The sequence below is a fragment of the Puma concolor genome, chromosome D3 (assembly GCF_028749965.1).
Source record: "Puma concolor isolate L17-30 chromosome D3, mPumCon1.1.hap2, whole genome shotgun sequence".
Classification (NCBI taxonomy): Eukaryota; Metazoa; Chordata; class Mammalia; order Carnivora; family Felidae; genus Puma; species Puma concolor.
The window spans coordinates 21,435,332-21,451,543 of record NC_141678.1 but is presented as its reverse complement, the minus strand read 5'-3'; the positions used below and the strand labels follow the sequence as shown (position 1 = coordinate 21,451,543).

The window sequence follows — 16,212 nt, the reverse complement described above, 5'->3', positions numbered from 1 at the left end:
ACTTACACTGGAGAGCTTTATGGCTAAGGTCCACATGCCTGAGTTTGCCCAGGACAGCCTGGTTTGAATTCATTGTCCTGTGTAATTATTAATAGTGTCCCCTTTCACTCTCAAAGGTGTCCTGGATTGAATGATAAATGATATGGACATCCTACGCACAGCTTGTTCTGTTCCTTCCTTTAGGTCTTACCCAAATTGCCACTCTCTACCTTGGCACTCCCGTCCATCTTCCCTGCCTGCTACTTCTACATAATGCCACCTGTCATACTAGGTCTTTTAATTTTGTGGTTTTTATTGTAAGCTCCAACAAGGCAAGGATTTGTGTTTCGCTCATGACTATATCTTCAGAACTTAGAACAGTTCCTGGCACATATCAGGTAGTTGAATGAATACTAAAAGTTTTCTGAGGTTAGCTTTCCCTCCACTGAGGAGTGCTTTTCTTCCCTGTCTTATAACCTTGTTAAACAATTAACTGGATTCCTTTTCTCAAAGGCTTGGACAGTCTTTTTTCTGCCTTGCTTGTTTTTGAAGTGACTTTCCTTTCAATCCATCCTCAGTCTTCATGGAATATGGTTTGCTTTCTTCAAACTCACTATACTCTCACTCATTCCAGGAATGTTTATTGAACTGTAGGCACTGTGCTAAGGTCTGAGGAGAAACAAAATGATTAAGACACCAGTTCTCCTCACCTTGGGGAGCTCTGGCTCTCCATTCACTTGGGATTCTATTTGAAGTAGTTTTGTGCAGGGTAACAATGATGAAAGGGAAGCCCTCTCACGGGGAGCTGGACTTAGTGGTTCCAGTGATACCATGCGGTTTGAACATGTGACCTCTGCTGCCTTATGATACATCAGGGAGTGTCCCAGCCCCGCCCATCATGGTCTTTGGAGTTTAGCCTTCAGCCTTTGCTGCTGCTCAGGTTCATCATCTGTATAATGGGCATAAAGATCTTCACCTGCCTACCTGCTTCACAGGGTTGTTATAAGGAGCAAAAGTAGATTGGGCTTCTTAACGCAAAATTGTCACACTAGGTTCTTGTTTGGGAACAAAGTGAGGTCTAAATAAATAATTAGTTACCTTTTCATTTGTTAAAAAATTGAAAAGAAATGCGAGAACCTCATCTGTGACCCCACCTTCACCTCCTGGGCCTGACAGTTTGTACCATCTGCAGGCACTCAAGCGTGACTCAGATTTTCTCTTGCATTTGGACATGATTCATATGTGAGTCACGATTCACAGGAGTGGTGTCTCTGTGGGTTTCCCTCCTGGCCCGTAGACTTTCATTTCGAGCATTGTTGGCTAGAGCCTTGTACCTGTACTCTTGTTTTTTACCATGTTGCCCACCAGGGACCAGGTGGTCAATGGAACTGGGGAGATAGCGTGTGTGGGTTGTGTGTGTGTGTGTGTGTGTGTGTGTGTGTGTGTGTGTGTGTGTAATTTTAGTTAACATAGAGTGCAATATTGGTTTCAGGAGTAGGATTCAGTGACTCATCACTTACATACAACACCCAGTGCTCATCACAAGTGCCCTCCCTGGTATCTATCACCTGTCTCCCACCCCCCTCCCTCCTGGGGAGATAGTTTTTATCCCTCTGTTTCTTTAAGTGGGCACCCATTTATAAGACTTCTCAGCCACTGTCATTCCCTTCATTGGGGAATAAGTGCTCTAGATAGTTTTGGAAAAGAAAATAACTAGATGCCATGCTTTCTTTCCCTGTGATATTAGGGCTCAGAATCTGCAGCTTGGTATTTGTGTTGAGTATTAGGTACATGTAGCAGCCTGAGAGCTGAAGTAAAAGTAAAACAGCACGCTGAGACTGGAGGAAAGGGCCTCAGAGTCATTCACTCAGGCTTGGGATTTTTTTTTTTTTTTTTAACATTTATTTATTTTTGAGACAGAGAGAGACAAAGCATGAACGGGGGAGCATCAGAGAGAGGGAGACACAGAATCTGAAGCAGGCTCTAGGCCCTGAGCTGTCAGCACAGAGCCCGACACGGGGCTCAAACTCACGGACTGTGAGATCATGACCTGAGCTGAAGTTGGACGCCCAACCGACTGAGCCACCCAAGCGCCGCACAGGCTTGGGATTTTTGTGGGAAAGTGCCATCTCTGTAGTCCAGAGAGGAGAAATGACTAGTCCCACACACAAGCTTCTAGATGTCACCCAGGGTCAGTCCCAAAGGTCCCACATGGATTACCCATTTTGGCCTGAGGTTAGCAAGCGAAGAACACGTTCCGACTTCTTGACTCTGAACAGATGTCAAAAGGCCAAGCTAAGATGGTGACTTTCAGCATTGGCTCCCCAAGGTGAATGTCTGGCTTTGAATGTTGAGAGTGAGGTCTCATTCACAAATATTAGGTTAGAGCAGAACTGACTGACCGTGAGGTCTCATGTTGGTCATCTCAAGTTGTGGGACTTGTCATATGCCCACAGCCAGCACGTTTGACTGAAAATAAGTCTCATAGGCAGAGCTGGTGGAAGAGGCAGTATGTTAGATTGAACTGCAAGGAAACTGTGTATAAAGAGCCTCATGAAAGAGCCTAAAATATTTCTTTAAATATTTTTCATTGTTTTTAAAAAGTAAAGTGTGTGTGTGTGTGTGTAGCATAAAAGACTGGCGGCCTTATATGTGCTTTTGTCTGTTAGAGATGGTGCAGTTCTTGTCTAGGATCCTATTGGTTGCCTCTTTGAGCTCAAGGAATTGCCCACAAAATTATAAGTTGAACTGTTTTTTTATTAGTCTAAGAATTTCAGTTCTTACAGACCAAGGTTGGATTCAGTTTTCTAGAAAGAAAGAAAGAAAGAAAGAAAGAAAGAAAGAAAGAAAGAAAGAAAGAAAGAAAGAAAAAGAAAAGAAAGAAAAGATTCTCTAATGACCAAATTTAGCATCTCAACTTGTGAGGTAATGTATTTAATAATTTCCTATTGCTCAGAATGCTTTGAGAATTCTGATTTTGTAATTGCCTTCATACCAGTTCTCAGGCTAAACAAGAAAATCCACTTCGTTGCTTCTTAATAGTTCGCTTTGTGTTTGCATGAAAATGGATGTTGTCAGCCAGGATAGCTTTTTCAGAAAATTTAGCTCCAAATGGCTTTTGACTGTTGACAAAGAAGAGATAACATTTTCAATAGCTGAAAACTGGTGCCCCAGATGGAGAGTCAGGAAATAAGACGTCTGTAGAGTTGAGCAGAGTCTAAATGCTGGTTTCACCTACTTACTGTGTGATCTTCAGTAAGTTACTTCCCTTCTCTGAGCTTTAGTTCATCTGTAGAAGGGGAATAGTACCTTCTTCATATCTGCCTCATAGTAGGGGTTTGAATAAAATGAAACACTATGCTTATTTGACTTAATAAACCAGTTGTATCTTATGATGAATGGTAATAAAAAAAAAAATCTACTGAAGGCAGTTCCAAAAACGAAGTTCTAAAATTGTTTGGCCATGTGATATCTCTTTTTAAATTCTTAAAAATTTATTTTAAAATTTACATACAGTAAAATTCACTGTTTTTAGTGTACAGTTCTGTGAGTTTTGACAAATGCATGCAGTCATATAACCACCAACACATCAAGATACAGAACATTTCCATTTCACCCCACATTCTTTTGGGTGGCCCCTTTGTACTCAGCCGCACCCCTGTCCCCTGGCAACCGATGATCTGTTCTCTCTCCCTTTAGTTTTGTCTTGTCCCAGCATGTCACGCACATGGAATCATACAGTATGTAGCTTTTTGAGTCTGGCTTCTTTTATTCAGCATATAATTCATTTGAGATTCATCCAAGTTGTTGAATGTTCATTACTTTTTATTGTTGAGTTGCATTCCATCATATGAATATATTAGTTGTTTATCCCTTCATTTGCAAAATATTTGGACAGTTTCCAGGTTTGGGGAACTATGAATAAAGCTACCATAAACATTTACATAACAGTTTTTTTTTATTTCTCTTGAGTAAGTTCGTAGGCATGGAATTGCTGGGTCAAACGGTAAAATATCTGTTTAACTTTTATTTTTACGTATTTATTAAAAAAAATTTTTTAATGGTTATTTATTTTGAGAGAGAGAGTGTGTGAGCATGGGAGGGACAGAGAGAGAGGAGACACAGAATCCAAAGCAGGCTTCAGGCTCTGAGCTGTCAGCACAGAGCCCAACACAGGACTTGACCTCAGGAACCATGAGATCATGACCCGAGCTGAAGTTGGCTGCTTAACCAACCTTAACCTGATCAAGAATCACATGCTCTTCTGACTGAGCCAACCAGGCACCCCTATCTGTTTAACTTTTTTTTTAACTTTTTTTTTTTTAACGTTTATTTATTTTTGAGACAGAGCATGAATGGGGGAGAGTCAGAGAGAGGGAGACACAGAATCTGAAACAGGCTCCAGGCTCCGAGCTGTCAGCACAGAGCCCGATGTGGGGCTTGAACTCACTGATGGCGAGATCATGACCTGAGCCGAAGTCGGCCGCTTAGCCGACTGAGCCACCCAGGCGCCCCTGTTTAACTTTTAAAGAAGCTGCCGTGCTGACAGCTCAGAGCCTGGAACCTGCTTCAGATTCTGTGTCTCTCTCTCTTTCTGCCCCTCCCCTGCTCATGCTCTTTGTCTCTCAAAAATAATAAACCGTTAAAAAAAAAAGTTACTATTTTTTTTAAACTGTTTTCCAAAGCCGTGCACCATTCTGCATTCCTACCATCAATGAATAAGGGTTTCCATTGTTCCACATCTTGTTCACACTTGGCATGACTTGTCATTTTAGCCATTCCAAGAGGTCTGTAGAGGTATCTGTACTTTTAACTTGCCATTTCCCTAATGGTTGAGGAAGTTGAGCATCTTTTCATGTGCTTATTTGGTTTCTGTATGTGTTCAGTGAAATGTTCAAATCTTTTGCCCTATTTCTCATTAAGTTGTGCTCTTGTTCTTGAGTTTTGAGGGCTGTTTATGTAATCTGGCTACAAGTCCTTTGCTAGATAGGTGATTTGCAGATGTTTTCTCTCATGTTGTGGCTTGTCCTTTCAAAGACTCCATGAGGGACTTATACGTATTTATTCTTGTTATAAAAGATTCAGATGACACAAAAGTATCTAGAATAAAAACTGTAAGTTCTGGTTTACCTCCTGTCACCTCCCCCAGCTTTCTCCTTGGAGGTAGCCACTGTTGACAGGTTGGTGAGGATTTTCCCAATCTTTTTCATAGTACCATAATTTTCTAGTAAGTATATGTGTCTAGAAAGGGACCTTTAAACATTGATATGTACTTTGGGGCACGTGGGTGGCTCGGTTGGTTAAGCGTCCCACTTTGGCTCAGGTCATGATCTCGAGGCTCGTGAGTTTGAGCCCTGTGTCAAGCTCTGTGCTGACAGCTCAGAGCCTGGAGTCTGCTTCGGATTCTTTATTCCCCTCTTGCTCTGTCCCTCCCCTGCTCACACTCTGTCTGTCTTTCGCTCTCTCTCTCTCAAAAATAAACATAAAAAAATAAATATTGATATGTACTTTAAAATTAGTTCTGTTACTTTTCAGGCAATAAGTTGCATTTCAAAGATCTTTCTGTTTTTTCTTTCAGACACTTATAGGGAAAATCATTGTTTTTCTCTTAAAGTGGTGAGTTTTAATATGTCTTAGGTCATATTCCAGAAAGCTATGATTTGGAGAAGGAAATTCCAGATAATGATGACAGATAAGTGAAATAAACTTTAAATAGGTCATTTTGTTTTTGCTAAAGATTTATCCAATTAGTTGAAGTGACTTTGAAATATAGCCATTTTCTTAAAATAAATGGTGGATTGCTTTTTGCTAGTGTGTGTGTGTGTGTGTGTGTGTGCGCGTGTGCATGTAAGCCAATGCTAATGGTCTCATTGGGCAAAGAATGGTATTGATAACCTCAGAGTAATGTTCTGGATCATTCCCAAGTTTTAGATTGCTCATTTTTCTTTGATTGATTCTTTTGTGCTGTTTGAAATATTCACAGAATTTGTACTTGGTTCACATTTTTATTTTTAGCTATGATTTTGGGCTTTTTCAACCATAACTGGCCAGTACTTTCATTTATTTCTTTATTTTATAGAATGAGCCTCATTAAGCTGTTTTCATCTTTCCATAGGTATGAATCCTAGGACCCAAAACAAGGATTCTCTAGAGGACAGTGTTTCTACCTCTCCAGATCCAAGTAAGAGGGAGCAGCTGACTGGGGTGGGGTCAGGGCGGGGGTGGTCAGAGCATGAGGAAGCAAGGGGGAGCTCTGCGGGAAGTCCACACATCTCTGGGTACCAGAAGGCAATGTGGCAAAGGAAAAATTTTCAGCCTCTCCAGTGGAAAGTGAGGAGGGGAGTGGCCAAATAACCTCTTCTGGAATGTGATTCGGCAGCACGTGGGAAGGGTAATGGAATTCCCATGAGGTCCTTAACGCCAATTCAGAACTGGCCTTAGCCCTTAAAGGCCTTGTGATGGCTCTGGGGAACAAAGGAATAAGAGGGACTAGAACTGTTTACATACTTGTAGTTGAAATTGTTTGACTGGGTTGCATTTTTTTAAAAATCATCTTTATCTGTTGAAATATCTGCAGGAAGAGCACATCTAAATATCTATAATAGCAGAATGCAAAAAAAAAAAAAAAATCCTACCACCTGGTAGACTTTATTTTACTTAGCTGTGACCAGTAGATATACATCACTGAATCTTTCTTCCCACTTATAATTAACTAAATAATCCTTTTACTACTTCTTCTGACTCCTCATATTAGTCATTTTTTTCTTTTTCTATTATTTAAAAAAATTTTTAATGTTTATTTTTGAGAGACACAGACCAAGCATGAGTGGGGGAGGGGCAGAGAGAGAGGAGACACAGAATCTGAAGCAGGCTCCAGGCTCTGAGCTGTCAGCACAGAGCCCGATGCAAGGGCTTGAACTCATGAACCACAAGATCAAGGTCTGAGCCCAAGTTGGATACTTAACTGACTGAGCCACCTAGGCACCCCTCTTTTTTTTTTTTTTTTTTTTTTTGAGAGAGAGAGAGAGAGAGAGAGAGAGAGAGAGAACACACTCATGCATTGGAAGGGGAGAGAGAGGGAGAAAGAGAATCTTAAGCAGGCTCCACATCCAGTGTGGAGCCTGATGCGGGGCTCGATCTCACAACTATGAGATCATGACCTGAGCTGAAATCAGGAGTCGGATGCTTAACCAACTGAGTCACCCAAGAGCCCTTAGTCACTTTTTTTAATGTTTTATTTTGAGAGAGAGTGAGCATGAATGCGCACATGTGTGCACACGTCGGGGAAGGGCAGAAAGAGAGGGAGGGAGAATCCCAAGCAGGCTCCACACTGCCAGCACAGAGCCCAATGTGGGGGGTCAAACCCAGGAACCTCGAGATCATGACCTGAGCTGAAACCAAGAGTTGGATGCTTAACCCACTGAGCAACCATGTGTCCCCCCGCTAGTCATTTTTAGTGACTTAGCACATGTATCAAACACATTACATCCCAGTTTGAAAAATCATTTATTATTGGGGGTCATTTTGGGTGGTTTCTAGTTTTTTAGCAATACTATTGAATACAGGTATAGTACATGGTGCAGTGGGTGTATCTTTTCTTTCAGTTCACATCCTGGAATATATTTCCCCCAAAGTATGATTGGCAGGATGATTATTTTCCAGAATGCTGCCAACAATGAATAGATGAGCCTGTTTTTTCTGTACAACCCTAGCACTGGATTTTGGAATCCATGTTTATCGTTGCTAATTCAACGGTTCTGTTGTGGGCCCTCTTCAGAGTCCTTCTCTATAGGGCGTAAAGATATCGGAGTTAGAAAAGAGGCCACACTGTTTGCCCAAGGAAAAAACATCATTAAACTAAGAATCAGGAACTTTTCTCACCATGGGATTTTGGACCAGACATTTGAATGTTTGTATCTTGGTGTGTGCCCAGCAGAAAACATTTCTGAAGGATGTTTGTGATCCAGAGGGTCAGGAAGCTAATGAGAGCCAGAACGATCTAAGACAGCATATTCAACTGTCTTCTGCTTCTGGCTTCCTACTGTAGTTTTGATTGGGTGTCTTCCTTCTGCTCCTGGTTCTAACTGGGAACTAGGAACAAGCTTACTCCTTCATCTGCCATATTGGGAAATTGGGGTGATCAGTTAGGTTCTTTTGGATTGTGATTTTTTAATTCTTGAAGTGTTAATGAGTTATCAAGGCCTGTGTATAGTCAAACTCACAGAATCAGAGAGTAGAATGGTGGTTGCCAGGGGCTTGAGGGGAGGTGGAAGTGAGGAGTTGCTAATCAGTGGATATAACATTCCAGTTATGCATGATGAATAAATTCTAGAGATCTGCTGCACAACACTGTGCCCAAGTTAGCATTCCTGTGTTGTACTCTTAAAATTTTGCCAAGAGTAGCTCTCATGTTAAGTGTGCTTACCACACTAAAATAGAATTCAAACAAACAAATAAACAAATAAAATACCCTAGACCTGTGTAGATCAGGGAGTTAGTTTTGTTGCAATTTCCTAAGGCAGTGGTGCTACATGGGGCGTGTTTCCCACTATGCGTCGGGTCCTCTTCTTGTCCTTTAACTCTAGGTTCAGTGGGACTCTGTTGTATTGGGTAGTGTGTGTGTGTCACTATGTGGTGGAAAGATCCCTAAGCAGAGAGGCTTCTGATTGAGTAACTTCTGGGAGGTTCGGCTTGGCCAGGTGTTTAAAGGGGTCAGTGATGTCGCAGTACCTGCTCTGAGGAGGCCATGTGTCAGCTGATGAGATAGGGTGAATGAGACAGAGGTGAATCACAATGTAAGCTGCATTAGCACTGTGCAAAAGATAAGGTGCTATTTATTGATTTATTTACTTACTGTTAGAGAGGGAGCGCGCACATGTTCATGCGAGTGTGAGCTGCGGAGGGTCAGAGAGAGATGGAGACAGAGAATCCCAAGCAGGTTACACACTCAGCGCGGAGCCCAACGTGGGGCTCAGTCTCACAACCGTGAGATCATGACTTGAGCCGAAATCCAGAGTCGGATGCGTAACCAACTGAGCCATCCTGGCACCCCAAAGATAAGGTGTTTAAGGTGTCCCTTGCTTGATACTCAGAGGCAAAGTCATGGAGTGTTTTTGCTTCAGATTGCTCCCTTGTATAAAGATTTGAAAAATAATATTTGCTTAAATTACTTAAAGAGATAACTTCCCTATTACCTTAAGTCAGTGATTCTCAACTGCGGATGATTTTGCTCCCTGGGGGGACATGTGGCAACATCTGCAGACGTTTTTGGTTTTTACAACCGGGAGATGCCACTGGCATCTAGTAAGTAGAGTCCAGGGATGCTGTTCAAATCCTAAAATACAAAGGACTGCCCCCCAAGACAAAGAATTTTCCAGTCTAAAATGTCAGTAGTGCCAAGGTGGAGAAACCCTGCTTTAACCAAAGAGCAGGCGATTCAGGACAGATCCATGTGATCGGGCCCACTCTGCTGATTGCAGCTTTCATTTCTAGATTGTTAAAGTCTGTCTCTTGACGTTATGGCCTTGTAACTTTCCCAGACACCCTTCTTTGATTTCTCCTCCTACCCTTTTGGATCTGTGACCTATTTTTGCAATTCTGAAAGTATTCCTGAATTCTGCTACCATGTGCTGATTGCTCCAAAACCTGGCTGAGCTCTTCTTTCCCCACCGGCCACTCTGCAGTCCTCCAGAGAGGCTCTGGCTTGAGCCTGTTTTCTGCTCTTGGAATGTTGATTTGCTTCGATGCATAACACTGCCTGTGCTACCCTGCAGTAACCTCACTGGCATTGTGGCTGTTAGCTGAAGATCGGCAAAAAATGAAAAATATCAGCTGTGAATCCCATTTGCATGATGGGATTGGATAAGCACTTGCACTGCATTATCTAACAAACTCTGTTTCTCTCTTCCTCCCTCCCCCACCCCTTTTCTTCTTTTCCATCCCTTTCCTGGCAATTTTGTCACCTTTCACTCCTCTCTCCCACCCCACCCATGTCCCACACCTGCCCTGGTGACCACACGTACCTTTCTCCCCTGTTACACGAGGCAGTTCTGACACTGTCTGCTCCCCCTGTAGTGCCAGGCTTCTGTTGCACAGTTGGAGTGGACTGGAAGTCTCTCACTACTCCGGCGTGTCTCCCCCTCACCACCGACTACTTCCCTGACCGCCAGGGCCTGCAGAATGACTACACGGAGGGCTGTTATGATCTCCTCCCAGAAGCAGACATCGACAGGTCGGTGTCAGAGGAGGGTTTGGGGTATGCATCAAAACACTGCATTTTCAAGCCTGTGTCTTCCTTTTCTGTTTAGAGAATTTTATTGAAGCAAGAATTGTCAATTTTTTTTTTAGAGTTCCATTGACATGCCTCCTTTAGCCATTTGTCCTCATTGATCCTTTCTCATATTTTTCTATTGCATTTGTTCTAGACACACTAAATCTCTTTAAAAAATTTTTTTTTAATTAAAAACATTTTTTTTTTTAAGTTTTAGAGAGTGCACTAGCTGGAGAGAGGGGCAGAGGGAGAGAAAGATAAATTTTTTTTTAATTAAAAAAAATGTTTATTTATTTTGAGAGAAAGTATGTGCACAAGCAGGGGAGGGGCAGAGAGAGAGGGGGAGAGAGAGAGAGAATCCCAAGCAGGCTCCATGCTGTCAGCATAGAGCCCGACATGGGGCTCGATCTCACGACTGTGGGATCATGACCTGAGCCAAAATCAAGAGTCGGAGGCTTAACTGACTAAACCATCCAGGCGCCTGAGATCACCTACAGCCCTGAGATCATGACCAGAACCAAAATCAAAAGTTGAACGCTCTACTGACTGAGCCACCCGGGCATCCCTGATCTTCTTTTCTAAGATTGGCTATTAGCTTTTATTTGCCTTCTTCTTCTGCCTCTTTTCAACTGATCATTTCTCCCAAAACTGGTTTATAGATTGATAGTTTTATGAACCACCATACAATGGTTATCAGGGCTGGCTTGTGGGGTCAAAGCAAAAACAGAGGATGGGAGTATAGACTCTGAGTGTCACTCTGACCTGGGCCAAGCACACCCATGTGAACAACCGTCTGTTTTCTCAGGAGGGATGAGGAAGGTGTGCAGATGACGGCCCAGCAGGTGTTTGAAGAGTTCATCTGCCAGCGTCTCATGCAGGGCTACCAAATCATAGTGCAGCCCAAGGCACAGAAACCCAACCCTGCTGTCCCACCCCCGCTGAGCAGCAGCCCACTCTATAGCCGAGGTAAGTTTTTCTCTGGGGACTTGTATTTTTTCTTTTCAACTTAATTTGTATGAGTACGTTCTCAAGATGGTAGGGAATAGACAAATTTAGGAGTAATTATTTTTCAACACAAATTTCACAAAATTTTACTTTACATGAAGAATATAGTCTCCACTAGGCCCAGATTTATCTTAAAATTTTCTTTAGTCTACCACTCTCCTTTTAAGGAAGAGGATATGACCCAGTTCAGGAATGTTATAGCCTGGCTTTGGCAATACCCTGGAGTAGCAGGCAGCTGAGCCAGGACTGAACTGTCAAAGTACATAGTGCATATTTTAGACCCAATATACTTTTTTTAATGTTTATTTTTATTTTTGGGAGAGACAGCGACAATGCAAGTGGGTTAGGGGCAGAGAGAGAGGGAGACACAGAATCCGAAGCAGGCTCCAGGCTCTGAGCTGTCAGCACAGAGCCCGACACGGGGCTCGAACTCACAAACTGTGAGATTGTGACCTGAGCCGAAGTTGGACATGCAACCGACTGAGCCACCCAGGCGTCCCTTTAGACCCAATATTTATTTCTAGCACAGTACCTGGCACACAGCAGGTTCTCAGATGTTTTGTAAACCTGAAGTTTATACTTCCCACCCCACCCCCCCATTCTGGATTCATCTTCTCTTACTTGTTGCTGAAGCTTAGCACATTGAAGCAAGAATGGATCGTCTGTGAGTGGCAGACACTAAGTGACAGAGACTCAGTGATGCCAATTGAGTTACAGCCAGGCTCCGGAGAGCTCTTCTGAAATAAGTCAGGTAGAGAGAATTAAGTATGGGTGCCTAGAACCAGAAAGCAGGGATCATTTCCCAGAACAATCAGTAAGTACCTGTTAGGCTCCTGCTTCCTCCTTGCAGCTAATGAGATTCCCCACTTTCCTAACCTCCCAGCTCAAAACCTCAGATCATCTTTGACTCCATTAGAGTGCCTCTGGCCAGAAAATCACAGAAGTATGGATCTGTGATAGAGAGCTTGGTGGTCTATCCAGTCCAGGCCTTGTTGCTTATGATGAAGCTTTGGGCTCCCTCTGGATTTTCTTGGGAGCCCATTATGTTATTTATCACTTGTTGTCTTCTTTTTATTTTCTAGACTGTACTGAATAGTAATCTTCTTGAGTTCCAGGACTATGTCAACCTCACGTTTTTATCCTTTACATTGGAGACCACCGTGCCTGGCATACAACAATATGGGTTGATAAATATATTCATTCATTCATTCATTCATTCAGTCAACAGTATTTTTGAAGCCCTTGCTCTGTGGGGCATTTATAGCCCGGTGGGGAAAAATAACATTAATCATACTATGAAATAATATAATTCCTTGTTGTGATAAAGACTGTGAAGGAAAAATCAAAGGGCTATAAGGATATTTAATATTGGTCTTGATCTGGTCTGGAGGGTCAGGGATGGCTTCCGTGAGGAGGTGATGTTTGAGGTGAGACCTAAACTATGTGCAAGAGTTACTAGGAAGAGAACCAGGTTGGGAGTGGGTAGAAGTATATGGGAAGAACATGCCAGGCAGAGGGATTAGTATGTGCAAAGGCTCTGTGGCAGGAGGCACTGTGACACTTTCTGGGCAACAAAAAGAAGACTGGTGGGATGGAGCACAGGGAGTAAGCTGGAGATGTGGCCAGACATGTCAGGAGACCCAGGCCTCACAGGGCCATGTGAAGGATTTTGTTCTTTATCCCAGGAATAGTGGAATGAATTAATCTTTATTTAGTGTCAGTGGCCCCATCTAGCCTTCCTACCTGCTTTTCTCTAGAATAGCCCTTAGAGGTTCATAATTCCTCTGGCATCCACTTCTGCTCTGGTCGATTCATGAGTCTCATGTCATGGCTAGTTGGCCAGTCTACTCACCTGACCATACTCTTTCTGGCTATTTTTTCCTGTGATAAATTTAATCCTTTTATTTCTGTAGTAACAGAAATGGTATCATTGTTGTTTATTAGTTATTGGAAAAGTGACTATCATAAGTGAGATTGCTTCTGATTGAAGATTTGTTGACTACCAGTTATGAGGGGGGACCCTGTTCCAGTAGTGAACAGAATAGCCTCAGCCCTGTCCTCAAAGTTTATTGTCTACTGGGCAAAACAAGCATTAGACTAAATAAACCGCAAGTATTTATTTGATCACAGATTGTCAAGAGTGCTGTGCAGGATGAAAACAGGAACCAATTAATTTTTTTCTTTCCTTTTTTTAGTTTATTTATTTATTTAATTAATTTATTTAGAGAACAAGTGGGGGTGGGATGGGGTGGTGGTGCAGAGAATCTGAAGCGGGCTCTGTGCTGACAGCAGACAGCCCAACGTGGGGCTCCAGCACATGAACTGTGAGATCATGACCTGAACTAAAGTTGGACACTTAACCGACTGAGCCACCCAGATGCCCCAAAACAGGAACTAATTTAGAGTGGGGTCTCAGTACTGTGCTAGGTGCTCATGAACATTATCCCATGACTTTGTCTTCCTTACAGCCAGCAGGGGGTTGTTGCAAGAAAGAAGGAATGCAGGGATGGGGGCCCTCAGACACACTCTAGTTGCAGAAAGTGAGACTCAGAGAGGTTTGGTACCCAAGGGCACACTGCTGACAAATGGAAGTGATGGGGTTTAACCTAGGGTCCTCTGAGTCAAAGCCTGTCCTCTTATATGCAGCCTGACTGCCGCCCCTCACTATCACCTGGGAAATTTTGCGTTCCTAGTGAAGGTCCTTTCAACCTCTGCCATCCTCTCATCCTGACAACTCCCATGCTGCCTGCCCTGTGTGACTGTCTCTCAGAACTGCATGAGGGCACCCGGTTTCATTTCTAATCACAAGAATCTTGTCTTTGCTCAGTTGTCCATCAAGGCACTATTTTTACTCTCTTAAAAGCTTACAGTTTTCTTGATTCCTCAGAATTTCCCTCTTTCTATGCACAATTCAATTCACCTAGTATGTTTTCAATACCTGCGGTGGGCATGGCATTTTGTCAGGTGCTACAGAAAATTTAAAGACAAACAAGATTTGGGCCCCGGCCTCATGGAACCTCCACTTTGAAAGGGTGTGAGACACGCACATGTGGAGCCACATCCAGGGTAAAATTCAAACTGCTGATAGCAATTTTGATGGTGACCTTAAGTGATCTGTGGGATCTTGATGGCCCAGAAAGAGAAGGCTGAAAAAGCAACAGGAGCAAATGTTTAGAGAAGAAAATTACAACTGAAGCATGGTTTTGGGTGCCTGGGTGGTTCAGTTGGTTAAGCCTCTGGCTCTTGCTTTCAGCTCAGGTCATGATCTCATGGTTTGTGAGATGGAGCCCCACTTGGGGCTCTGTGCTGACAGCATGGAGCCTGCTTGGGATTCTCTCCCTCTCTCTCTGCCCCTCCCTGGCTTGTGCGTGCTCCCTATCTCTTTCTTTCTAAATAAATAAATAAACTTTTAAAAAAAAAGACCAAAGCATTGTTATAGTGTGGGAGTCACGGAAACTAAAGGTAGGTTGGCTGCCACACTGGGGGCGAGGACCTTAACTGCTAGAGTGGCAGCTTGTGCTTGAGTGGAGTGGAGTTTCATTTCAGTCCCAGAGTTGAGTCTTAGCCCATTAACATCTAATCCAGAGCTTTCCTTCTCCAAGGCTGAGGAATCAGGCTGTTCGGCTTTGAGTGTGTCTTCTGGATGCTGTCAGCACCCCGGGCTCTAATCTGCTGCTGGCTGGTTTAGTAACAGAAAATTTCTGCCAACTTCAGGACTTTTTTTTTTTTTACCAAAAATAAGTCTTTTCCATGAAACTGGCCCTCAAAAGAGTTGCCTCTTTTGTTTCTCCTTTTTCTGACTGTATATGGAAGAGAAGCAATTGCCTGTTAAAGGAATGATCCTCGACTAGATGGAGGAAATGATTTTAACCCCCCCTCTGTTAGGCCTTGTGTCCCGAAACTGCCCTGAGGAGGAGGACCAGTACTGGCTGAGTATGGGCAGAACATTCCACAAAGTGACGCTGAAGGATAAGATGATCACAGTGACACGTTACCTTCCCAAGTGAGTCCTTGGAAATTTAAGGTTTTCACCTACTGTCCTGAATTGTGTCCACATTACTAACTTGTGTTTGTAATGCATGCTGTGCACATAATGACTTATGTGCATGACATAATTCAAGATAAGTTGAGTGGTTGGTTTTCCTTTTCTTGGAATTACTGTTTTGTTCTCTAGGATTATTTTATGGTTATAGCTCACCTTCCTCTAAAAGGGATTATGATTCAGCCTATGATATTTAGCCTGATTCCTAGAAAGCCAATTAAAAATAAAGAATGGGAGGGTAAAAGAATGACAAAGTTTAAGAACTAAGAAATTTCCGTTTCCAGTCCCTTGGGATGAGTTGGTTACTGTACTTGAGGGTTGAAATGCCAAGGATGGTGCTAAGTATATGGAGATGGAAAGGTCCAGAAGAATTGGAGGAGAAGTAATTCTCTTTTGGACTTCTGGGCATGCCCTTTGTTTTTCAGGTACCCTTATGAATCTGCCCAGATCCACTACACCTACAGCCTCTGTCCCTCCCACTCGGACTCAGAGTTCGTCTCCTGTTGGGTGGAATTCTCCCATGAGCGGCTGGAGGAGTACAAGTGGAATTACTTAGATCAGTATATCTGTTCTGCTGGGTCTGAGGACTTCAGGTCAGAGAGTGTGCCTTGGCTTTCCGTCTGGCTGCCTTGGGTGTACCTGAATTTTAACATGTCTGTCCTTTTTTCTGATTACAAGATGATGTTTGTTTTAGAAAACATGGAAGAACAAAAAGCACATCTGCACTGGGTTACAAAACTCAGTGAGAAGGTGGGTGGTGGTGATGGTTGCACAGCAGTGTGAACGTACTTGATGGCATAGAAGTAAGTGTACACTTCAGGATTGTTAACGTGGCACATTTTGCTATGTATGTTTTACCACAGTACAACAACAGAAACTTCAGTGATGAAGTGCTCTTTGATGAAATGTCAGCGTA

The 16,212-nt window shown here is 42.9% G+C and overlaps 1 protein-coding gene across 12 annotated transcripts in view; it reads left to right on the top strand.

Moving 5' to 3' along the window:
- Positions 1 to 16,212, top strand: part of DEPDC5 (DEP domain containing 5, GATOR1 subcomplex subunit) — a 128,654-nt gene that overhangs the window by 64,839 nt on the left and 47,603 nt on the right. For 9 of the 12 annotated variants that reach the window (XR_015242348.1, XM_025933466.2, XM_025933465.2 and 6 more), the window contains 5 exons: positions 6,095 to 6,160; positions 10,027 to 10,210; positions 11,055 to 11,215; positions 15,140 to 15,257; positions 15,722 to 15,889. Coding sequence is in view for 11 of the 12 variants with exons in the window: in XM_025933466.2 (XP_025789251.1) it covers positions 6,095 to 6,160; positions 10,027 to 10,210; positions 11,055 to 11,215; positions 15,140 to 15,257; positions 15,722 to 15,889 (697 nt within the window). In the remaining variant the exon portion in view is untranslated. The remainder of the gene's footprint in view (positions 1 to 6,094; positions 6,161 to 10,026; positions 10,211 to 11,054; positions 11,216 to 15,139; positions 15,258 to 15,721; positions 15,890 to 16,212) is intronic. The other 3 variants (XM_086682008.1, XM_025933464.2, XM_025933461.2) reach the window with 1 other exon arrangement.